The sequence below is a fragment of the Amblyraja radiata genome, chromosome 13 (assembly GCF_010909765.2).
Source record: "Amblyraja radiata isolate CabotCenter1 chromosome 13, sAmbRad1.1.pri, whole genome shotgun sequence".
In the NCBI taxonomy this organism is placed as follows: Eukaryota; Metazoa; Chordata; class Chondrichthyes; order Rajiformes; family Rajidae; genus Amblyraja; species Amblyraja radiata.
In genome coordinates, this window is record NC_045968.1 from 42,634,202 (window position 1) to 42,659,253 (window position 25,052).

Genomic DNA, 25,052 nt, shown 5'->3' on the forward strand with positions numbered 1-25,052 from the left:
CCTACAGGGAGTTGGGGGGTGGATATTGTAGGCGAATATATTGATGAGGGCTTAGCTTAAAATCTAGAAGAAATGCAAGCACGTGGCGACATCAGCAGCAATCTTTAGATTTAAATACAACACTTTGGAATCTGCATACACAATCCTTCATGAGGTAGACACAAACTGCTGGAGTAACTCAGCGGATCAGCCAGTATCTCTGGAGAAAAGGAATTGCTGACGTTTCAGGTCGAGACCCGACTTCAGACTGAGAGTCAGGGAAGAGGAAAACTAGAGGTATGAAAACGTACAAAACAAACTAGAGCCGGCACCAATGACCAAGGAAAGGAGGAGCCTGCAATGGTTCATTGTTGGCTGTGGAAGAGGTGAGAACCAAAGATCTTAGAGATCTTTGGTGATAACGAAGAGATAATAATAATAAATGTTATTTATGGGCGCCTTTCAAGTGTCTCAAGGACAAAGAAGAGATAGAACTATGAAACTGACAAGTCGACTGGGGTGGGGGAGGGATGTACAGAGAGGGAATGCAAGTGTTGCACAAAATTAGAGAAATCAATATTCATACCGCTGGGTTGTAAACTGCCCAAGCAAAATATGAGGTGCTGTTTCCCCAATTTGTGTGTGAGGAGAAGTGAATTGTCATTTTCAAGCTGTTAAATTCTCAATAGGATAGGCAGTAAATTCCCATGACTCGTAGCTGCTATTTTACTGCCTGTTCACAGTGCTTGTGTTGCAAGCTTATATTAATTCCTTCTGCAGATTACTTTGGCACTTTCACCCGCACGGTTTGGATGTTGTTATGCTCTGGTTGGTCTGACCAGCAGGAGTGCCACTTGCAGTGGTACTTTGGACGGCTGGCTGTGATCACAAAGACCAGGGGAATCAGCAAGCCTTACCCTGGTAACAGGCTGTCAGCCTGGCGCACGCCTGGAGCTGCACTGAAGAGACATTTTATTAGAGAACCCGGACCTGCAAACGGCTGTTCTGAATAAGCTTCCTCAATAAGTCAAAATATGCTGTATCTGCACAAACTCTGGGGGGTTGAATTTTTGATTTAGGTTTATTATTGTCACGTGTAACAAAATGCTTTGATTTGCAAGCGATCCAATCAAATCCGAAAATACATTGAAGTGTGTAAAAATGAACTGCAGATGTTGGTTTATACTGAAGATAGACACAAAATGCTGGAGTAACTCAGCAGGTCAGGCAGCATCTCTGGAGAAAAGGGATGGGTTAGAAAGGAACTGCAGATGCTGATTTATACCGAAGATAGGCACAAAGTGCTGGAGTAACTCGGGGTTAGAAAGCTACTACAGGTGCTGGTTTGCACCGAAGCTAGACACAAAGTCTGAAGAATTTATGCTCTGTGTCATGTGATTGCCTGAAATTCTAATCTTGTAATGATTTCTGGGGGAACTCATTTCTTCTCATCTCACACCAGCATCTGTTCCTCTTTCACTCAGAGGGTGGTGGGTAGATGGAGTGAGCTGCCAGGCGAGCTGAAATAAGGTCCTGACCCAAAACGTCACCTATCCATGTCCTCCAGAGATGCTGCCTGATCCGCTGAATTCCTCAAGCATTTTGTGATCTAGGCAAGATACCAGCTGCAGTTCCTTGTGTCCACCAACTATCCTCTGTCTCACCCCCCCTCCCTCTCCTCTTTACACTGACCATCACCCACTCTGCTCACATTCTTGATGCAGGGTCTCGGCCCAAGGGGTCGACAAATCCTCACCCTTCTTACCCACCCGCAAACCACAGATACTGCTCAGCTAACTGAGTTCATGCAATAGTTTGTTTCTGCTCTAGATACAGTACCTGCATCCACAGTCTTTTATGTCTATCCTCCATTACATCTTGGTTCTTGGTTTCTTGGTCCTCCAAAATATTCAAAATGGAATTTAAACTGGAGGTGATACATGATGCATCTTGTGATCGTTCTTGAGTAGATACTGCACTGGGGAAGAGCTAATGTTTTTACTTGTGTTCTTCACTGACGTATTTTATTTAACTAAATAGCCATTGTTTCCCATCTCCCCACCACCATTGACTTCAGCCTTAACTGGATTTGAGACCAACAACAAATTTCAAATTAAGAACAGCCTTGGTCAACAGATCTTCTTTGCCGCTGAGGAGAATGATTGCTGCACTCGGAATTTCTGTGGAAATATGCGCCCCTTTGACATGAAGATTGTTAACACCTTTGGACAAGAGATCATGAGTCTGTACCGGCCCTTGAGGTGTGCTGGTTGTTGCTGCCCATGCTGTTTGCAAGAGGTTAGTGTCTCGTTTTGGTTGAGGAACACATTACATCTGCTGGTTCTGTAAGATTATTGAACATCTTTACAGCAGTTAATCTTGCAGGGCCTTATACATAAGCAGCACTAAATTATAAAAACTTTCAATTCTTGATCTCCGTCTACTTCAACACCTCTTTATACTTCCTGGTATTCTGTTTGACGGGTTTTCTCCACCACTTTTGGCAAAACCCTAAAGTGGGATAAAAATAACAAATCTATAATAGCAGCATTGAATGATCTGCTGTCAAAATGCTGTGATTCACTAAATGTGGCAACAAAAAATCTTTACCTGATCTGGTGACTCCTCACCCACAATGTGGTTTGTTCTTAATTGCTCAACAACCCAGATAAAGAGCAACTGGGGGATGCAGAATAAATGGCCATCTTCCACATTACATTCATATCCGATGAAGGATATTAAATAAAATATCTTGGTCCTTTATTGATTGTTAACACTGCCTTGATTTTATCTCTTCCACACTCTCATCACATATTCCATCTTTTTTTTCTTTTTTCTATCTTTCTTCCTTTCTCTGTATCTCTTTCCCTCTTTTTCCCCTTTGTTCTTGCTCTCTCTCTCTCTCTCTCTCTCTCTTTCTCTCTCTCTCTCTCTCTCTCTCTCTCTCTCTCTCTCTCTCTCTCTCTCTCTCTCTCTCTCTCTCTCTCTCTCTCTCTCTCTTGTTTTTTTTCTCTATTGCTCTCTCAATTCAATTTCAATTCAATTTTAAAACTTTATTGGCATGATAAAAAATCATTGTTATATTGCCAAAGTATAAAATATGACATACATATTTGAAATGCATAAGTATAAATACAATATACAGTGCATGGATAGATATGTCCCTGTACATAAACTTGCAATAGGCCTATAGCCCTTTATTGATTGCTACACATTCTTGTAGCTGTAAGCAGTACAACACAATAGCAAGTTTAGCAATTCAATATTAATTTCTTAGTGTTAGTTAATGTCGATTAGTGTGTGCGTACATATGTGCATGTTGGTCATTCACCGTCTCTCAGGTTATGGCATGCTGTTACGTATTGTGCACCAAGATGTGCCGTATTTCCTTCGCCAAGGATTATTCTTAGTTTTGATGTATCATCTAGTTCTTTAAAATCAGGGGTTGCCACACTGAGTTTGTCAAAGTATGCTTTCCTTGTTTTGTCAAATTTTCTGCATTTTAGGAGGAAGTGCACCTCTGTTTCAACCTCATCTGTCAAACAGTGGCTGCATATTCTGTTTTCTCTTGGTTGCCAGAATCGCTTCTGTCTTCCTTTTTCAACTGCCAAATAGTGGTCACTTAACCTGTATTTGGTGAGGGTCTGTCTCTGCTTTATGTCTCTAACAGTTGAGAGATAGTCTGCCAATTTATAGTCTCTTTTTAGGGAATGGTAACATTCTAATCTGCTTTGGCTTTTGGTTTCTTTATCCCAATGTTCCAAGTACGTTTCTTTACATTGTTTGATAATTTGGTTCACTCTAACTGGTGCTTGGGGGTCAGTATTGATCTGGGGCCAGTCAGAGTTTAACTGGATACCTCTTTCTCTCCTTTATTTCTATGGTCAAGAGCGAAAAGTAGAGAGAGGAGAGAGAGAGAGACGAGAGAGGGAGAGAGAGAGAGAGGAGAGAGAAAGAGAGCAGGAAGAGAGAGGGCAAAGAGAAGGGAGGAGAGAGGGAGAAGAGAGAGAGATGAGAGAGAGAGAGGAAGGAATGGAGAGAGAGAGAGAGAGATCGAGAGCTAGCGAGCGGCGAGCTAGAGAGAGCGAGCGAGAGATATGAGCTCGACTCTCTCTCTTCTCTCGATATCTCTCTCTCTCTCTCCTCTCTATCTCTCTCTCTCTCTCTCTCTCTCTCTCTCTCTCTCTCTCTCTCTCTCTCTCTCTCTCTCTCTCTCTCTCTCTCTTCTGCTAACATGCACTAGTTGGCATGTGGGAGGAAACCAGAGCACATGAGGAAAGCAATGTGATCACAGGGGAACGTGCAAACTCCACAGAGAGAACTCAGTCTGAGTCTGGCACTGTGAGGCCACAGTCGCCCCTTTTCAAGCCCATTACATTTAGCGAGTTTATTATCATATGCACGTGTATGGTGAGTTACGATTGCAATGAAAGTCTTGCTGGCAGCATCATCTCAAGCATGTAGAATCAAACAAAATATTAAAACAGGAATTATATATAAATCACAGAGAAATTTTACAAGACAGTAAAAAGAAAATATATACTGCAAACCTTTGCTTCGATCCTGAGTTTACTTCCTGTTGTTCCTGTGACTGTGTGGGTTTCAAGGTTCAAGGTCAGTCTATTGTCACGTGTGAAATTTGAATTACCATACAGCCATACTAAAAAAAGCAACAAGACACACAACTACATAAAAGTTAACATAAACATCCACCACAGCGGATTCCCCACGTTCCTCTTCTGTGATGGAATGCAATAAAGTCCAATCTTCTTCCTCCGAGTTCTCTGGTTTCCTCCCACTTCCCAAAGGCGTGCAGGTTTGTTGGTTAATTAGCCGCTGTAAATACCCCCCCCCGGCCCCCCACACGTAGGGTGTGGATGTGAAAGTGGTTTGACATACAGTACAACTAGTGTGAACGGGTGATTGATGGTACACCAGTACAATTGTGCAAAAGTATACAGTTAGCAAAACAAGCCCATGGTAATGCAAGAGACAATATAGCATCAGAGACCCGGGATCGATCCTGACTATAGGTGCTGTTTGTACAGAGTTTGTGCGTTCTCCATGTGACCGCTTGGGTTTTCACCAGGTGCTTCAGTTTCCTCCCACATTCCAAAGGTGGGCAGTTTTGTAGGTTAATTGGCTTCTGCAAAGTGTAAATTGTCCCTAGTGTGTGGAATAGTGCTAATGTACCGGGCGATCGGTGGTCAGCAGGGACTCTGTGGGCCGGACGGCCTGTCTCAGCGCTGTATCTCGAAAGTCTGAAAGTCTGAAGGTGGTCTGTAGTTATACTTTGTTGGGGTAGGATTACAGTTTCCTTTCTAAATTTTCTTTTTATGGTTTGCTTCCTTTTGCTCTCTCCCCTTTCGTGTTGTTGTTCACATGCAAAGAGGCAACATCACTCAGAACTGAAGCCTGTTTTTTGTAAAGGTCCTACTACCAGACTTGGTGAAGTGATTTGCTTCCCCAGTGCTTGGTGCACTGACCACAATATGTTTAACGGACCACAATATGTTTAACACCACATTTTCTCCACAGATCGAAGTGATGGCACCTCCTGGCCAACCTATTGGATATGTCATTCAAACATGGCACCCATGCCTGCCAAAATTTACAGTTCAGAATGAGAAGAGAGAGCCTGTTTTGAAGATTGGAGGTCCATGCTGTGTATGCGGATGTGGTGATGTTGATTTCCAGGTACCAGTCTTTTCTTTGTGCCTACCTCACCACTCCAACACTGTCCACATATCTGTTTACATATCACATATTGGTGACACTAGTTTAGTTCACTATTGTCACGTGTACTGAGATACAGTGATAAGCTTTTGTTTGCGTGCTATCCAGTCAGAGATTACATGATTACAATCAAGCCGTCCACAGTGTTCAGATAAAGGACCAAGGGCACAACATTTACTGCAAGGTATAACATTGAAGTCCGATAAAGTCCGATTAAAGATAGCTCAATGGCCTCCAATTAGATGAATGGGAGTATGAAGGAACTGCAGATGCTGGTTAAAACCTAAGATAGACACAAAACGCTGGAGTTACTCAACAGGAGAGGCAGCATCTCTGGAGAGAAGGAATGGATAACGTTTTGGGTACAGACCCTTCTTCAGACTGACATCAGGGGGGAGGGAGATACAGAGATAAGGAAGTGTAAGGTGTGAAAGGGTAAAGGGAATGGTCATCAAGGAAAATGTAGAATAGATAATTGTTAGCTGGGAGAAGGTAACAACAAAGTAAACAGTCGGAGATGGTAAGACTGGTTGGAGAACTGGGAAGGGGGTGGGAGAAATTGGAGAAATCAACTTTCATACCAATATTCAAATCCACGCAGACACAGGAAGAACATACAAACTGCAGACAGACAGCATCTGTATTTGTAGTCGGGGTCAAACCGGGGTCTCTGGCTTCGTGAGGCATCAACTCTATCGCTGTGTCACCATGCCGCCCTGATCTTTCCAGTTCCCTTTTGTCAAACCAAATCTCAAACCAGTTGAGAATGCGGTGACTCGTTTTCCTCCACTAATCTAATTGAATCATGATTGCGAGCATGGCAAAAATGCACCACTTGTCCAGATGTCCACATTTATTCCCTAACACCAAGTTCAGAACTGTGATTCTATGGATCCTGAACATAGAACATAGAACATTAAATAGCACAGCCACTGGAGCAGGCCCTTCGTCCCACACTGTATGTGCCAAACATGATGCCAGGTTAAACTAAACACCTCTGTCTGCACATGATCCAAACACCTCCCTTCCCTGTATATCCATGTGCCTATCTAAAAGCCTCTTAAATTCCTCTATTTTACTTCGGAGTCACGTGAGTGACTACGTGAAGAACCCGCTTCCAACGCATGCGTGTCATATCGCTACACGCATTGCACGAGTCAACAGAAGGGTGGAGGACGTCCCCCAGTAACGGGAGAAGGAAAAAAGGTCCAGCAAAAGGCAGGTAAGGACTCTGCATTTTTATTCACAGAAAAATGGACAGAGTGAAAAGGAAGCGGTCTGCAAAAAAGCTGCCCGAGAAACGCGTTGTAAACGTGGATGAACGGCAGAGACAGCAGCCGTCGGCTCTAGAGGCCTCGGTAGAGGAATCAGCTGTGCCAGAAATCATTCTGGCACCGACGAAACTTACTCACCGGCCGGGAGGCAAAGTTCAAACGAAAACGCACCATCTAGAAGAGCCCGACTTGGAGCAGCAGCGGGCGACCAGCCCGTATCAATATCGGACCAGGGCTGAACGGGTGCGGCAGACGGAACAAACCCGCTATAAGTGGCTGCATACGGAGCAGCCAGGAGAAACAGCTGACCGGGAACAAACCTGGACCGACAGTCAGGACCGGTGTGGCCAGCGGCGGGACGAGGAAAGCCCGCAAACCAGCACCCGTGAGTACCGGGGACGGGAACAGCGGGGCTACAGAGCACACTGCTGAAAGGCTGCAGGAATGGGAGCAGCAAAAAATAGCAAGTGCAGCTCAACAGAGACCGTCTAAAGGAGCTGCTGGAGGAGCTCCTTCACAGTGGCAGTCCCATGAATGTGGAGACTAGCCACAGTGGGCAGACAAGCCCCATATGGGTACCCCGTGTGGGACCCCCTGAAATCTCGACCTCTTCGGAGGAGAGTGGGCAGGACCCTGATGGGCCAGACCCTGATCACACAGCTTCCCATGATCCTGAATCTGCAGAAAAACATACACTGCTGGACATGGTGGCTGATTACTTCAAACCAAGTCAAACAGGGGCAGACTTGGATTCCAGGATGGCAGCCAGTATTAACTACATGTCTGGCCATCAACTCCAACAACAAATATTCACAGAGACACTGGCCAGACATCTGCCACCTGGTAACTGTGATGCATTACAAATCCCCAGTGTCAACCAATGCATTTGGAAGCATATGGGGAAGGACATCAGGAACCATGATCTCAAAATCCAGAAAGCCTTAAAGGGGCTTACGGCAGGGATCACAGCTTACATCCGCACCCTGGACAAAACAGAGCAAACTAAAGGCCACCAAGACGCACTAGCCCTGTTCTGTAATGTACAATATGAGCTGAATAGCATGCGGAGGGCGGCTATTCAGCCAGCACTGGATCCTAAATATGCAACAATTTGCAAACAAAGAGCCGTTAAAACCCCAACCCTTTTGTTTGGGGAAGCCAAGACACTGGGGCTCATCAAAACCAGCGCAAAGGCTTATTTTGGATCACGGTACCAGCCACATGGAAGACCGAAAAGTGTGGCTTATATCAGTGGCAGTGCCAGAACCCAATATAACCCGCAGCAGCCTTCTTTTAGGGTATGGCCAGGGACGGCCACCCTGGAAGATGCGGAAGCCTAAACCTCCAGTACAACCACGAACACGAATAAAAACAAAACCCCCTTTTTTCAAAAAACAAAGAAAATAATACAACCACCAGTAACCATGGAGGTAGGTGGGTGTGGTTCTTTTGTAAAAAAGGGACCCACGACGGTGGGAGGGAGGTTGCAATACTACAGTGACGAATGGTGTAAAATCACTACAGACTCGTATGTTCTAAGCAGTATTCAGGGTTATCTGATAGAATTTACTCATCCCAATAACCCCCCAGTACAACATACACCAGAAAGGCATTTCGTCCTTACAAAAACCGAACAATCTAAAGCCCACATGGAGCTACAACGATTGTATACAAAAGGTGTGATTGAGCATACTACTCATGAACAATTAAAATTTGTATCAAACATATTTATTAAAAATAAAAAAGATGGGGGTTGCAGGATTATCATTGACCTTTCAACCCTAAACACATTCGTTCAATATGTTCATTTTAAGATGGATACCTTTATCACTGCTAAAGAATTAGTATCAGCTGGTTTCTATATGACAAGCATTGACTTAAAAGATGCATACTATACAGTACCCATCAGCGGGGACACAGACGGTAGTTAAGTGTAAATTGATACCAGAAACGAATATGGATTATCTAGGATTCACCATTAACACGGTCAATATGTTAGTAACTTTACCAATAAATAAAGCCGCAGCCCTACAGGAGGATTGCAGCGAGCTTCTTAACACCAACAGACCCTCCATTAGACGGGTAGGCCGGATAATTGGGAAGATTGTGGCTACATTCCCGGCCACACATTTTGGGCCATTACATTATCAAAATTTGCAAAGAGCAAAAATTAGAGCACTCAAATTTAACAAAGGTCATTTTGATAGACCTATGGAGCTGCCTACGGAAGCTATAATTGAACTACAGTGGTGGGAACATAGCATTAGGTATTGCTCCAACCCCATCATTATTGACAACTCGTCTATGGTATTACAAAATGGTGTATCCAAAGAAACATTTGGATATCGGCAACATACCTACCAGGTAAGCTAAATTCAGTGGCAGACACCAGGTCACGCAAATTTAATGAAAACACGGAATGGATGTTAAATAAAAATGTATTTGCTGAAATTACAGCAAAATATGGTAGACCAGATATTGATATTTTTGCGTCCAGGTTGAATCACCAATTACCAAGGTATGTGTCCTGGGAACCAGACCCTGGGGCAGAAGCTACAGATGCTTTCTCACTGCATTGGGGGAAATTGCGTTTTTTATGCTTTTCCCCCATTCTGCCTCATCAATCGGGTACAAAGGAAAATTCAACAATATTCGGCATCTGGGATTCTCATAGTACCCGATTGGCCTACTCAACCGTGGTATTCGGTCATACAGGGGATGGTGTTAGAACCATGTTCCATTATTGGACATAGCCCGAAATTATTAATTCATCCAGTAACTGGAGGGGGGGGCAGTCACCCATGCCATAAGACTATGGATTTGTTGATTTGTAGAGTCTGAAAGACCCACTACACGGCATGGGGCTGTCAGACAGGACGATGAATCTCATCACATCCGCACAAAGACTGTCAACACGGAAGCAGTACCTCGGACACATCAAGAAATGGGGCATATACTGCTTTGACAACAACCTAGACCAAAGGGCCAAGAACATTCCGGCCGTATTGGAATTCTTAACAAACCTCCATTATGATAAACGATTGGGCTACAGTGCCATCAATAGTGCCAGAAGTGCACTCTCCAATTACCTATCACAAGGAATGGAGCGGCACATGGAGGGAACGCACCCCCTGGTAACAAAACTTATGAGGGGCATATTCAATGCAAATCCCCCTAAAACCAGGTACTCCAAAATCTGGGATGTGGGTGTCGTTTTAAACATGCTGAGGAGCTGGTCGCCCATAAACAGCATTATCACTGCAGAAACTGACCATGAAGATGGTTATGCTCATGGCGTTAGTTACTGCACAACGAGTCCAGTCATTAAGCAAACTGAGCCTGGACTCCTTGATCATCTCACGAGAGAAACTGGTGTTTGTCATACATGAGTTAATAAAACAAACAGACCAGGTTCATCGGGTCAAGTGATTGAATTTATGGCATATCCATATGACGAACGTCTGTGTATAGCAAGACATATCCAATTATACATGGAATATACTAAGAGCATTCGAGGTCAGGAAATGGCTTTGTTAATTCTCTTACAAGAAACCGCACAAAAGGGTCACGACCCAAACTATCTCAAGGTGGCTCAAATGTGTCCTAAAGATGGCAGGAATAGACACTAATGGTTTTAAATCTCATTCCACCAGGGCTGCAGCAACATCCGCAGCAAAAATTCTGAGGTACCCACGGACCAAATCCTCAGAATAGCAGGATGGTCATCCGAAAGGACTTTCCAAAGGTTTTATAATAAACCAGTTTTGGAGCCATCATCATTTTCGGAAAGCATTTTACGTTCAATATTATAATTTGCCCGAAGGGTTACAGGGCTATGATTTCAATTAATAAATGTATTTTCTCGTTATATCACACAAGTCTTTGTATAAGTGTGTCTAAAATTGCTAATGATACTCTCTCCCGATACCCAAGGCAGTTGTGAAGCATGGACTCGTTCCACGGCATGAGGTCACAGAGCTTTGAAATCTTCACGTAGTCACTCACGTGACTCCGAAGTAAAATAGTAAGATTAAACGAGAACTTACCAGTTTGAAGTTTGATCTGTATTTTATGAGGAGGAACGTTGAGGGAATACGTGCCCTCCGCTCCCACCCTCCTATGATCATATCAAAACTGGTATCTCTTTGATAATCTTACTATGTTAGGTCATTATAGTTTCTGTGACCTCACACCGCTGCTTTGAAGAATGACACGCATGCGTTGGAAGCGGGTTCTTCACGTATTCCCTCAACGTTCCTCCTCATAAAATACAGATCAAACTTCAAACTGGTAAGTTCTCGTTTAATCTTACTATTTTATCTGCCTTTACCACCATGCTTGGCAGCATGTTTCAGGCACCCATTACTCTCTGCGTAAACAAAGACTTGACCCACAAATTTCATTTAAACTTTGCCCCTCTCACCTTAAAGCTCTGCTCTCTGGTCTTTGATATTGTCACTCTAGGGAAAAAAGTTCTGCCTTTCTGTCCTATCTATGCTTCTCGGAATTTTATATACTTTTATCAAACATCCTCTTGGCCTCTGGCGCTCCAGAGATAACAATCCAAGTTTGTTCAACCTCTCCTTATAGCTAAGATCCATGTACCTATCTAAAAGTCTCTTAAATACCTCTATCGCAACTGCGTCCACCATCACCCCTGGCAGCATCTCCCTGGCCCCCACCGCTGGCCCTGTACACCTGCATTCAACTTTGCCCCTCTCATTTTAAAGCTATGTCATCCAGTCCTTCACTTTTGACATGCTCAATTCTAGAATGCAATCTAGACTTGGAACTGGACCTAGGGTTGAGATTTTTGATTGGAGAAAGGCTAACTTTGATGAGATGCGAGATGATTTAAAAGGAGTGGACTGGGACATTTTGTTTCATGGGAAAGATGTAGAAGAGAAGTGGTGGACATTTAAAGGGGAAATTTTAAGAGTACAGAATCTTTATGTTCCTGTTCGGTTGAAAGGAAACGGTAAAAATTGGAAAGAGCCCTGGTTTTCAAGGGAAATTGGACATCTTGTTCGGAAAAAGAGGGAGATCTACAATAATTATAGGCAGCATGAACTAAATGAGGTGCTTGTGGAGTATAAGGAATGTAAAAAGAATCTTAAGAAAGAAATTAGAAAAGCTAAAAGAAGATATGAGGTTGCTTTGGCAAGTAAGGTGAAAGTAAATCCAAAGGGTTTCTACAGCTATATTAATAGCAAAAGGATAACGAGGGATAAAATTGGTCCATTGGAGAAACAGAGTGGGCAGCTATCTGCAGAGCCAAAAGAGATGGGGGAGATATTGAACAATTTCTTTTCTTCGGTATTCACCAAGGAGAAGGATATTGAATTATGTGAGGTAAGGGAAACGAGTAGAGTAGTTATGGATACTATGAGTTTCAAAGTAAAAGAAGTACTGACACTTTTGAAAAATATAAAAGTGGATAAGTCTCCAGGTCCTGACAGGATATTCCCTAGGACATTGAGGGAAGTTAGTGTAGAAATAGCCGGGGCTATGACAGAAATATTTCAAATGTCATTAGAAACGGGAATAGTCCCCGAGGATTTGCGTACTGCGCATGTTGTTCCATTGTTTAAAAAGGGTTCTAAGAGTAAACCTAGCAATTATAGACCTGTTAGTTGACTTCAGTGGTGGGCAAATTAATGGAAAAGATACTTAGAGATAATATATATAAGCATCTGGATAAACAGGGTCTGATTAGGAACAGTCAACATGGATTTGTGCCTGGAAGGTCATGTTTGACTAATCTTCTTGAATTTTCTGAAGAGGTTACTAGGGAAATTGACGAGGGTAAAGCAGTGGATGTTGTCTATATGGACTTTAGTAAGGCCTTTGACAAGGTTCCTCATGGAAGGTTGGATAAGAAGGTTAAACTGTTGGGTATAAATGCAGGAATAGCAAGATGGATTCAGCAGTGGCTGAATGGGAGAAGCCAGAGGGTAATGGTGGATGGCTGTTTGTCGGGTTGGAGGCAGGTGACTAGTGGGGTGCCTCAGGGATCTGTGTTGGGTCCTTTGTTGTTTGTCATGTACATCAATGATCTGGATGAAGGGGTGGTAAATTGGATTAGTAAGTATGCAGATGATACCAAGATAGGGGATGTTGTGGATAATGAAGAGGATTTCCAAAGTCTACAGAGTGATTTAGGCCATTTGGAAAAATGGGCTGAAAGATGGCAGATGGAGTTTAATGCTGATAAATGTGAGGTGTTACACCTTGGCAGGACAAATCAAAATAGGACGTACATGATAAATGGTAGGGAATTGAAGAATACAGTTGAACAGAGGGATCTGGGAATAACCGTGCATAGTTCCTTGAAGGTGGAATCTCATATAGATAGGGTGGTAAAGAAAGCTTTTGGTATGCTAGCCTTTATCAATCAGAGCATTGAGTATAGAAGCTGGGATGTAATGTTAAAATTGTACAAGGCATTGGTGAGACCAAATCTGGAGTATGGTGTACAATTTTGGTCGCCCAATTATAGGAAGGATGTCAACAAAATAGAGAGAGTACAGAGGAGATTTACTAGAATGTTGCCTGGGTTTCAACAACTAAGTTACAGAGATAGGTTGAATAAGTTAGGTCTATATTCTCTGGAGCGCAGAAGGTTAAGGGGGGACTTGATAGAGGTCTTTAAAATGATGAGAGGGATAGACAGAGTTGATGTGATCAAGCTTTTTCCTTTGAGAATAGGGAAGATTCAAACAAGAGGACATGACTTCAGAATTAAGGGACAGAAGTTTAGGGGTAACATGAGGGGGAACTTCTTTACTCAGAGAGTGGTAGCGGTGTGGAATGAGCTTCCAGTGGAAGTGGTGGCGGCAGGTTCGTTGGTATCATTTAAAAATAAATTGGATAGGCATATGGATGAGAAGGGAATGGAGGGTTATGGTATGAGTGCAGGCAGGTGGGACCAAGGGAAAAAAGTTGTTCGGCACGGACTTGTAGGGCCGAGATGGCCTGTTTCCGTGCTGTAATTGTTATATGGTTATATGGTTATATGAAGGAGTCTCCTGGGAAGTTGGCTTGAGTTCGCCTGCCATGACCTCATTAACCAATTAATGAAGGTTTAATAGCATATGCCTTCTTCTAGTATAGACTTGGACCATTTACAGGTGATGGCCTTGTGATGTGCAAATAGCTTATCAAATGAGATATCAAATAAATTAAGTTTTAACTTATTTTTATCTTGTAATAGGTTACAAACCTTGATGAATCTGAAACAGTTGGCAAAATAACCAAGCAATGGACTGGATTACTGAAAGAAGCTTTTACAGGTGCAGATAACTTTGGGATCCAGTTCCCCTTGGATCTAGACGTGAAGGTGAAAGCAGTTTTGCTAGCCGCCACCTTCTTAATTGTAAGTATTAATAAATCGACACAATATATCTTTGAAAATCAGTTTAATGCTGATAAGTGTGAGGTGCTACATCTTGGCAGGACAAATCAAAATAGGACGTGCATGATAAATGGTAGTGAATTGAGGAATGCAGTTGAACAGAGGGATCTAGGAATAACTGTGCACAGTTCCCTGAAGGTGGAATCTCATGTAGATAGGGTGGTAAAGAAAGCTTTTGGTGTGCTGGCCTTTATAAATCAGAGCATTGAGTATAGAAGTTGGGATGTAATGTTAAAATTGTACAAGGCATTGGTGAGGCCAATTCTGGAGTATGGTGTACAATTTTGGTCGCCTAATTATAGGAAGGATGTCAACAAAATAGAGAGAGTACAGAGGAGATTTACTAGAATGTTGTCTGGGTTTCAGCAACTAAGTTACAGAGAAAGGTTGAACAAATTAAGTCTTTAGTCTTTGGGGCACAGAAGGTTAAGGGGGGACTTGATAGAGGTCTTTAAAATGATGAGAGGGATAGACAGAGTTGATGTGGATAAGCTTTTCCCACTGAGAGTAGGGAAGATTCAAACAAGAGGACATGACTTGAGAATTAAGGGACAGAAGTTTAGGGGTAACATGAGGGGGAGCTTCTTTACTCAGAGAGTGGTAGCTGTGTGGAATGAGCTTCCAGTGGAGGTGGTGGAGGCAGGTTCGATTTTATCATTTAAAAATAAATTGAATAGTTATATGGACGGGAAAGGAATGGTGGGTTATGGTCTGAGTGCAGGTAGATGGGACCAGTGGAGAATAAGTGTTCGGCACGGACTAGAAGGGCCGAGATGGCCTGTTTCCGTGCTGTAATTGTTATATGGTTATATGGTTATATGATGCTATTGTCATGGGTTCTGATCACTAAATCTATTCGCTGGCATTTGACTCACCCCACCTTCCCTTTTAGTCTAGTTTGGAGATACAGCACAGAAATAGGATCTTTGGCCCACCGAGTCCACGCTAACCAGTGATCCTAATACACTAGCACTATCCTACACACAAGAGACAATCATTCAATATTACCAAAGACAATTAACCTGCAAATGGGTACATCTTTGGAATGTGGGAGGAAAACCAAAGCACCTGGAGAAAACTGACACGGTCACGGGGAGAAGGTGCAAACTCTGTACAGACAACACACATAGTCAGGATTGAACCCTGGTCTCTGGCGCTGTAAGGCTTTCAAACTTTTAGAAAAATAATTATTAGTAATCACAACATAATCTGTAAATGATTACAGGTGCAATTATTTGGAAGTCTCTATATTGCAGTTATGTAATTCCCACTGCAGCGGCTTTATGTAAGACTTCAAAACAACTGCAAATGTGCCAATGTTTCCAGAATCTGTTGTACAAACCCTGTGACTAACACACTGATCCATCCAAGTGTTATATTTGTGATTTAGGGTGACCATCTCTTACCCTCACTGACACACAGGAACACCTCTATCGTTAAATGTCTGAGCACAGGGATTATTCTCCGATGTATAATTTATGCTGAACTTGAAAATATTTTAAATATGTTTTAAAAGGTCAATATAATCTGAGTGGCATAGCTAGAACTTTTTTCACTCAGAGTGTGGTGGGTGTATGGAACAAGCTCGCAGGGAGGTAATTGAGGCAGGTACTATAACAACATTTAAAAGACATTTGGACAAGTGCATGGATAGCAAAGATTTAGTGAGATATGAGCCAAACACAGGCAGGTAGGACTAGTGTAGATGAGCAACTTGGTCAACATGGGCAAGTTGGGCTGAAGGGCCTGTTCCTGTGCTGTATAACTCTATGACTGACCGACTGGCCCCCATGGACCGTTTCTCCTCATCACTCACCGAGCGCACACCTTCATTGTCACCTCTTGACCTCACCCCTCAACACCCCAGCTGCTCTCATTTGCCCACTTTGTATGCCTGTACTGCGCGTGTGTGTGCACGTATGTGTGTCCATGAAAATATCTTGTTAATCTAGTGTTGCTTGTTTTCACGTTTATTAAGTGCGGTGAGGTACAGGTATGGAATCAATTGAAGTACTTGATTTGCAACAAATCATTTAAATTCGTTGTTTCTACACACAGAAGGAAAATCTGACTGATAAATTAATCAACATGATCAAAACAACATGTCGCTAATGTTAAAATCTGTCTGCAAATTCCCAGCCTTTGAGTTTGCTTGCATTCAGGGGAAATGTATCTGCTCACCAGAGTGCTATAATTTTTAACTTAATTCATCAGGGTTTAGTTAAAGCTGCGTGGCAGAGACCTGAAGTAGCAAGCTAAATCATGTTGGCCATGGATTGTGAAGTCCTATATTGTAGTTAGTGTCCCATGGCTAAACGCTGAGCACCTAACACACTGCGAAGGCTCAGATCCATCAGGTTTAATTTAGTTTTGAGATACAGCATGGATACGGGCCCTTCGAACCCAGGTCTCTGCTGCTGTGAGGCAGCAACTCTACCAGCTGCTTCACTGTGCCGTGCCAGATCATTTAAGATCTGAGAGATAAATAAATCCAAGTGCTCAGTTATTCATTATTTATACGGTGGGGACTGTTAAGGGAGAGAGAATGAAATGTTTTTGTTTGCTTTGGTAGTCTCTATACAGTGGGGCTACAGAACTTAACTGCTATTAAGACCACAGTCTTAGAATAAAGGGGAGTTCATTTAAGACTGAGGTGAGGAAAAACTTTTTCACCCAGAGAGTTGTGAATTTGTGGAATTCCCTGCCACAGAGGGCAGTGGAGGCCAAATCACTGGATGGATTTAAGAGAGTTAGATAGAGCTCTAGGGGCTAGTGGGGTCAAGGGATATGGGGAGAAGGCAGGCACGGGTTATTGATAGGGGATGATCAGCCATGATCACAATGAATGGCGGTGCTGGCTCGAAGGGCCGAATGGCCTCCTCCTGCACTATTTTCTGAGAACGTCAATCACAAAAAAGAGTAATCATGAATCCTACCCTTCAATAAAGGCACTTCAGACAATTTTTGGAGGTTGATACTAGAATTTCCAGCCCACAAGACTTCTGCAGCCCACACTGATTACCAAACAAGTGCAATTTTAGTTTAGAGTTGCAGCACAGAAACAGGCCCTTCGGCCCACTGAGTCCGTGTCGACCAGGAATCCACGTACTCGAGCACTATCTTACGCACACTATTCCCCCACACGGCGGCAGTGATGCCTCGTGGGCCGACCCGTGGTCGACGGTCGATGAGAGTGTGGAGGACCGCCGTGAGTGGGGAAGGGGAAGGACAATGGGGACATAGTGTGGGGGTACTGTCATGAAGGAAGAGGGGGGAGATCAATGGGGGGGGGAGATAAAGGACAATGGGGACATGGTGTGGGGGGAACTGTTGTGGGAGGGAGAACAAAAGGGGGAGCCGGCGTGCTTTGTAAATTTGTCAGCCCGTAGGTGGCTGCTATTTATATACATTGTGTATGCAAGCAAAGAATCTCACTGTGCCTGGGCACATGTGACAATACAGTGTTCCTATTCCTTCCTCCATTTACAAATTCTTACCGAAGCTAATCAACCTACAAACCTGTACGCCTTAAGAATGTGGGAGGAAACCTGAGGTCCCAGAGAAAATCCAAGCTGTCACACAGGGAACATACAAACTCCATACAGAAAGCACCCATCGTCAGGATGGAACTCGGGTCTCTGTCACTATAAGGCAGCAACTCTTCCGCTGTTTCACCATGCCATCCCAATTGCCCCTGCGGGAACTTGCAGTTTAAAGGCGATTTCATCTCTCATATTCAGGCTCTGTGTGTAACAGAAACATAAAAAACATAAGACAGTGTGGTACAGGAATGAGTCCTTTGGCACACAATGTCTGGGCCAAACATGATGCCTAGTTAAACTAACCTCCCCAGTCTGCATGTGATCCTTATACCTCAGTTCCATACATATTCACACATCTATCTAAATGCCACTATCTTTTCAGTTTCCACAACCACACCTGGCAGCTCATTCGAGGCACCTACCACCCTCTGATTAAAAAAGACTTGCCTCACACACCTCCTTCAAAGTGTTTTTTGTCACAGAGAGTGGTGGGTGCTTGGAATGCGCTGCCAGGAAGTGGTAGTAGAAGCAGATATAATAGTGGCATTTGAAGAAGGCATATGAATATCCAGGAAATTAAGGAATATGGATATGGGTCAAGTGCCGGCAGAGTTTATTTTAATTTGACATCATGTTCGGCACGGACATTGTGGGCCAAAGGTCCTGGTCCTGTTCCTGTGCTATACTGTTCTATGTTCTATGAAACTTGGAAGAATTTTCTGACTCGGTGCAAAGGGAGACACTAACTGACCCACAATTGGTCAGTTACCCCTCCTCCTCTGAATAACATTGACAGCATGTGGAATACACTGCCAGTCAGTGAAAATGTTGATAGTGCAGAACTCAATTCAATGTTTCCATATCCTTTGGGGTGCCACAGCAGTAGAGTTTCTGCCTTACAGTGCCATAAACCCAGGTTCGATCCTGACCCTGCCCGCTGTCTGAATGGAGTTTGTACGCTCTCCCTGTGACCACGTGGGTTTTCTCCGGGTGCTTCAATTTCCTCCCACACTCCAAAGACGTACAGGTTTGTAGGTTAATTGGCTCCGGTGAAAATTGTAAATTGTCCCTAGTGTGTAGGATAGTGCTAGTACATGGTTGGCGCAGAATGGTGGGCCGAAGGGCCTATTTCCGCACTGTATCTCTAAACTAAACTAAACTATACTAAACTAAACTAAATCAAACTATCAATTAAAAAGAAGACATAAAGTATTTGAATAACTCAGCAGGTCAGGCAGCATCTCTGGAGAACATGGACAGGCGACGTCTCAGTAAGAATTAGATTGCGAATCCAGCACTTTGTTCCTTTTGTCGTATTGTATTGTATTGTATATCTTTATTGTTATTTTCCTGAGTACTCACATACCCAGAGGAAACAAAAAAACGTTACTCAAACCAGTGTCCATTCAGTGTGCAGTAAAAAATAAATAGAAATAAAAATACATATATCATGAACAAGTTTAACACTACTCTCAACTAAACACCAACAGGCGTTCCGATCGGCAGCGGCACGACAGTGGCTCTGTCCAGGTTGGTGCGCGATACTTTGGCAGGGGGCAAAGTCCGTTTAACAGTCTTATAGCCTGCGGGAAGAAGCTGAGGAGCATCCTGCTGGTTTTGCAGCTAATGCTCCTGTACCTCTTCCCAGATGGCAGGATGGAGAATATGTGATGCGATGGGTGGTAGGGGTCTTTGATGATGGAGATGGCTCTGTTGATACATCTCTTCCTGTATATGTCCAGCAAGAAAGGGAGTGGAGCACCAATAATCCTGCTGGCGGTCTTCACAATCCTGTCAAGTTGGTGCCGTTCGTACGCCTTGCAGCTCCCGAACCAGGAAGTGATGCCGTTGGTTAATGTGCTCTCGATTGTCCCCCTATAAAAAGTTCGTAGATGTGTGGGGAGACCTGCTTTACGTAGTCTTCGGAGACGCAGCATTTGCTGTTCCTTGTGTCTACAGCCAGATTAATAGGTGGTTGAGAACAGATTGAAAGTTAAAAGGCTAAGTACAAACATATATCAAAGGCTTCGAAGTACATTGAAAGCTTTATAATGAGAACCATGAAATCTAAATATTTAGGATTCTACATTATGTTGAATTATATCTAGAATTTTCATTTAATTCGCTTCAGTCGGAATGGTTTGACGGTTTAAATGATTTATTACCTCAATAAATTGTACACCATAAAGCAGTTTAACCTGGACTCTTGGGGAAGTCTGCCTTTCTTGTTAAATTTTTGGTGATTTTGGTCAGTTTAATTTAATTGGATTTTTTTTTCCTTCTAGGATTTTTTGTTCTTTGAGAAGAGCGGCTAGTGAACAAAGATTTGGCAAACTACAAAATAATCTAATTTGTAAGTATTTGTGCTCATTTTCCTTTGTTTTATTTTGTTGCATCTGAGTTCCACCAATTACACTACTAATGGTTTATTTCATGCTTTTAATTGCAGACATTGAAACAGATTGCAAGGACTATTTTAATTATTCGATCGTCATTTGAGAAATAAGAATCATTGACATGAAACGTAACAAATCAGTTTAAATATATCAGACTGTGTATCCAAACTGACTGACTGATGTGGTAAAATGAGGTTGAATTTCAGCACCGATACACTTCTGGAATGTAGAATATAAAAGGCATTTCTCCTTTTTCCAGCAGTTCCAACTTTCTGTCCTATATAAACAGTGTATGTGAGTGATCTGCATTGTAGACATACTGCCCTCTGCACACAATATTCCAAAAAGCTCCAAGCATTAGAGGCTTTAAGCAGGTGGGGAAAGCAGAAATCTTGCCTTTTAGTGCTTCGCTTCCTTTAACTTTGGTTTATATGCTGACCAAATGATGACAAATTGCATTATTTTCTCTATTGAGCTACGTCAAAGCAAATAAATATCGCAATTTTCTTTATGGAACCAATTCTCAGTAGAATATACCTTTATATATATATATATATATATATATATATATACATATATATATATATATATATATACATTTACATATATATATTGCTAAATGTGAAATCTTAGAATATTGTATATTTTTAAACATGATAAGCCATGTAATGTACGTAAGTGAATAGTAAAGTTGTTTGTTATTCTCAACCATTTGCCTTATCCAATACTTTAATGATTCCAGCTAGGTTTGATCCTAGCTTTTCAAAACTATGTTCCTGTCTAGCCTCAGGGATTTAGTAACTTAATAAATTTCATACTATCAAACCTGTATCTGTCTTTTTATTATACGCATAAAAAATCAGAAGTCATTGGCTAGGTTCATTGATTGTAAGCAATACACTTGAGTCAAGTGTGGCCTTTTGTATTTTCGGAAACATAATGTCCTTAATTTATGCCTTTAAATTGTTTTCTAGCTTAGCAAAACCTTTTTTTAAATTTAAACTTTAAGTGGGAGCATTACAGCTCGATTTACACAATACTTGCAGGAGGATGGCATGGTGATGCAGCAGTAGAGATGCTGCCTTACAGCACCAGAGACCCGGGCTCGATCCTGACTACGGGGGCTGTCTGTACGGAGTTTGGGTGTTATCCCCACGGGTTTTTCCCGGGTGCTCTGGTTTCCTCCAACATCCCCAAAGCCGTACGGGTTTGTAGGTTAATTGGCTTTGTAAATTGTCCCTAGTCTGTATATTGTTGCTAGTGTATGGGGATCGATGGTTGGTGTGGACTCGGTGTGGCCTGTTTCCACACTGTATCGGTTTCTACACTGTATCTTTAAAACTAAGACCGTACAGTAATCTGTTACACATGATGTAAATATGCTCTTCTAAAGCTTACCCCCCTAGTCTAGTTTAGTAAAAAATACTGACCCAAGCACTGGAACAACTAAACTTTATTTATAGATTGAACATCAAATTCCCCAATACGATACCTAAACCACCACAGGTTCGATCCTTGTCTCTGCCTGGCCAAGCCCTTCAGCCTCGTGCAAGCAGACACACTCCAAAAGGACACGCAGTCCCAAGCGCTCCTCCAGAAGGTCGACAACGGACCTCGTGGGGGCTGCCTTTTATAGGTCCACGAACCTTCAGGGGCCGAACTACATAGGGGTGGTCTCTTTACAGTCGAATCGAACATATTAATTACATCAATACATTATTGACAGTTCCCCAAACCAATTACAGAGTCTCCCATACATTATTTCTTGGAGAAGCTTCTGGAAGGAAGCTAACTAACTTGAATAATGCAACATTTACCCTGGAATTCAAAACAACACTGCCAGGGCTTAACACGTTAACCAATCAACAACAGCAGGGTAACTGTCTCGCAACATTATTTACATTATTTACAATTCATTTGCAGCGATCCAATCATATCCAATCATATCAATGCATTAATGTTTGTTTACAGAGTTTCTATACATTTTATCAATTAAAGGGAAATGAAGAGAACACCCGGATCCTTCACCATCCTGCATATCAATCTGAAGCTCAGACTAGTCAGCGCCATCCACAGGCTGTAATTTTCCACTGACAACGGTTAAGCAATTCTGACAAATGCAGGGATTCGCCATTTTATAGTGTCCTCAATTTGGTCAATATTAACAATGGTAGTTGATGTAGCAGAGGCTGGAGAGGAGCATTAAAAGTAGGCTTGCACAACTGATATCAATCGCTAAACCCATCACTACACAGTGCAAGGTAGAAGTGGTAATATAATATGTGCTTGATTATTTTCATTACGCATTTCAAGTATTCAACATTTCCAATAAATGAGATGGAGAAAAAAATGGAGAATAAGCATGTTGGGGAGATTTGATATGGTAGCTTAACCTTTTCCAGTTATGTTAGATGCTTATCCAATCTAACTGTCCAATTCAAATGTCAGTTTACTGCTCATAAACTTGTTGCAGGATAAGTAGAAGCCATTTGTGGTACAGCAATCACGCTCATCCCATTCTCCTGCCCTTCCCCTACAACCATGTAAATTATTTTTCCTCAAGTGCTCATCCATTTCCCTTCAGAAACTCTGCTCCCACCGCTCTTGCCTTCAGTTTTGTCTTCAACAAAAAGAGATAATGCTGGAAATACTCAACGGGTCAGTCTGCATCTGCGGAGAGAGAACACAAGCTAAAGTTTCAGGTCGATTACTTATCAAAGGGACAGGGTGAACATGAAGATGGCAATTTTAAAGGTGCAAAGATTGCAACAAAGGGTGATAAATAAGAGCAAAGATATACCAAGATTTAAAAGGATTACAATGTCAGGTAAGGAGACAAGAAGTAAAGCAAGTGAAAGAAGGTGGTTTAGGATTATTATGGTCACTTGTACCGAGATACAGTGAAAAGTTTTATTTTGCATGCTATCCAATCAAATAATATTATATATTAATACAATCAAGTCAAACTGAGGCCAAATGCAAATTGGAGGAACAGCATCACATATCTCGCTTGGGCAACTTACAACCTGGTGGTATGAATATTGATTTCTCTAACTTCAAGTAACCCTTGCATCTCCTCTCCCTCTATCCTTCCCCCACCCAGGTCACACTAGCTTAAAGTCGTCTTGTTGAGTCTCATTGTCTATAACTCGTTTTCACCTAGTACACAGCTAACACTGGCCGGTTTCCTTCATCATCGTTACTTTTTTGCATGTCGTTCATTTATTTGATCTACCTCACCGTCTATATCTCTCATTTCCTTTTCCCCAGGCTCTGTCTGAGGAAGGGTCTCAACCCGAAACGTCACCTATTCCTTTTCTCCAGAGGTGACCCGCTGAGTTACTTCAGATTTTTGTGTCTATTTTCAGTTTAAACCAGTATCTGCAATTTTTGCTACATACTCAAGTACAACAGGTAGAGCAAAGAGGAAGATGCAGAGTTCAAAATATCATTTGCAGCAGTGTGGTGCATCCAGAGAAGTTGCCTGACTTTGTGTCCTTTTCTGACTATCTGCCTGCATACATGGGTATACATACCCTGCATTTTAGGTTTGTGATGTCGGGTTTGCTCAGCACTGGCCAAGAAGTAGGCAGAAGTAAATATATATATGTATGTTTCAATACTTACCTTCAGCGGTGCTGCAATTCTGCCACTGGCCGTGTGCGCGATTTTGGCGCCTTTGAGGAGGGGGCGGGGTTAAAACGCATTTTTTTCCTACCTTGGCCTGGAATATATTTGGTTGGAGTGCAAGCTTTTGCTGAAGAATCGTTCCGACGGGCGTTCCGCGTATTTTTTTTTTAATCGCCCGACAAGTTCAGCGCTGGAGTAATTTTAAAATCAGCTTCTAAAGCCGTCAATGCCGACAACGGGGACGGATTTCAGGTACGGTACAGGTAAAAGAAAGCCGTTTATTTTATGTATAAAAGTGCTCCTTAAGATGCATTTAATTCACATTTTAAGTTGCGAAACGGTGATTTTTTCCCCATACGAACCGGCAGTATTTTTCCTGTGATATGGGGGTATAAATTCACCGCAAACCGCAACGTTCCAAATGATCGTGTTCCAGAAAAACCCACTCGCAAGATGCTTTAAATGGCCATTAATTTAGAGGTATTAAACATTCCTTCCATTTGGCCTATAAATCCATGACAATGAGATTTAAAAATCATGTTATATTGTGAATTCTTGTGTGAATGTTATTTGGACACTTAGGCTATTTAAAAATGTTAATCTATTCTTAAGAAATTGATAGATGTTTAGATCTAGTAATTGAATTTTGTAATTAGCTACAATTCGGTAACTAACTAATTATATGCTTTAATTTCAAGTCATCTAAGTAAGATTGTTTCATATTTATTTCAGAATGCTTCAATCTACAATAAATGAACATTTCTTTCAGTTCTCTTAATTTTTAAGAAAGTTATGGGCTTTTGACTGTCCTCGATCACAGCTTTTGTGTTAAGTCAATGGAAAAGCAATAGGGAACAAGATGCTAATTTCCGAGTATGAAAATGGCCATAACCTTTTTAATACTGAAGATATGAAAGTGAATTAGGTGTCAAATTAAACTTCTGTTTATGCTTTATCTGATGGGATAAATTACAGACTTGATTTTTAAAAACTCAAAATTCTGTAACATTGCTAAAATATATGCTGGAAATTCTGTCCGGCTGGGATATGTACGGTGCTGGAGTCACACACTGAGAGTCAT

At 42.2% G+C, this 25,052-nt stretch overlaps 1 protein-coding gene across 4 annotated transcripts in view; it reads left to right on the forward strand.

The window, feature by feature from the left end:
- Window positions 1–21,166, forward strand: part of LOC116979939 (phospholipid scramblase 1-like) — a 69,331-nt gene extending 48,165 nt beyond the window's left edge. For all 4 annotated transcript variants that reach the window (XM_033031889.1, XM_033031892.1, XM_033031891.1 and 1 more), the window contains 5 exons: window positions 2,057–2,277; window positions 5,518–5,676; window positions 14,203–14,364; window positions 20,231–20,298; window positions 20,395–21,166. In XM_033031889.1, coding sequence (XP_032887780.1) covers window positions 2,057–2,277; window positions 5,518–5,676; window positions 14,203–14,364; window positions 20,231–20,260 — 572 coding nt within the window. In that variant the 3' untranslated portion in view covers window positions 20,261–20,298; window positions 20,395–21,166. The remainder of the gene's footprint in view (window positions 1–2,056; window positions 2,278–5,517; window positions 5,677–14,202; window positions 14,365–20,230; window positions 20,299–20,394) is intronic.
- Window positions 21,167–25,052: the final 3,886 nt, after the last annotated feature.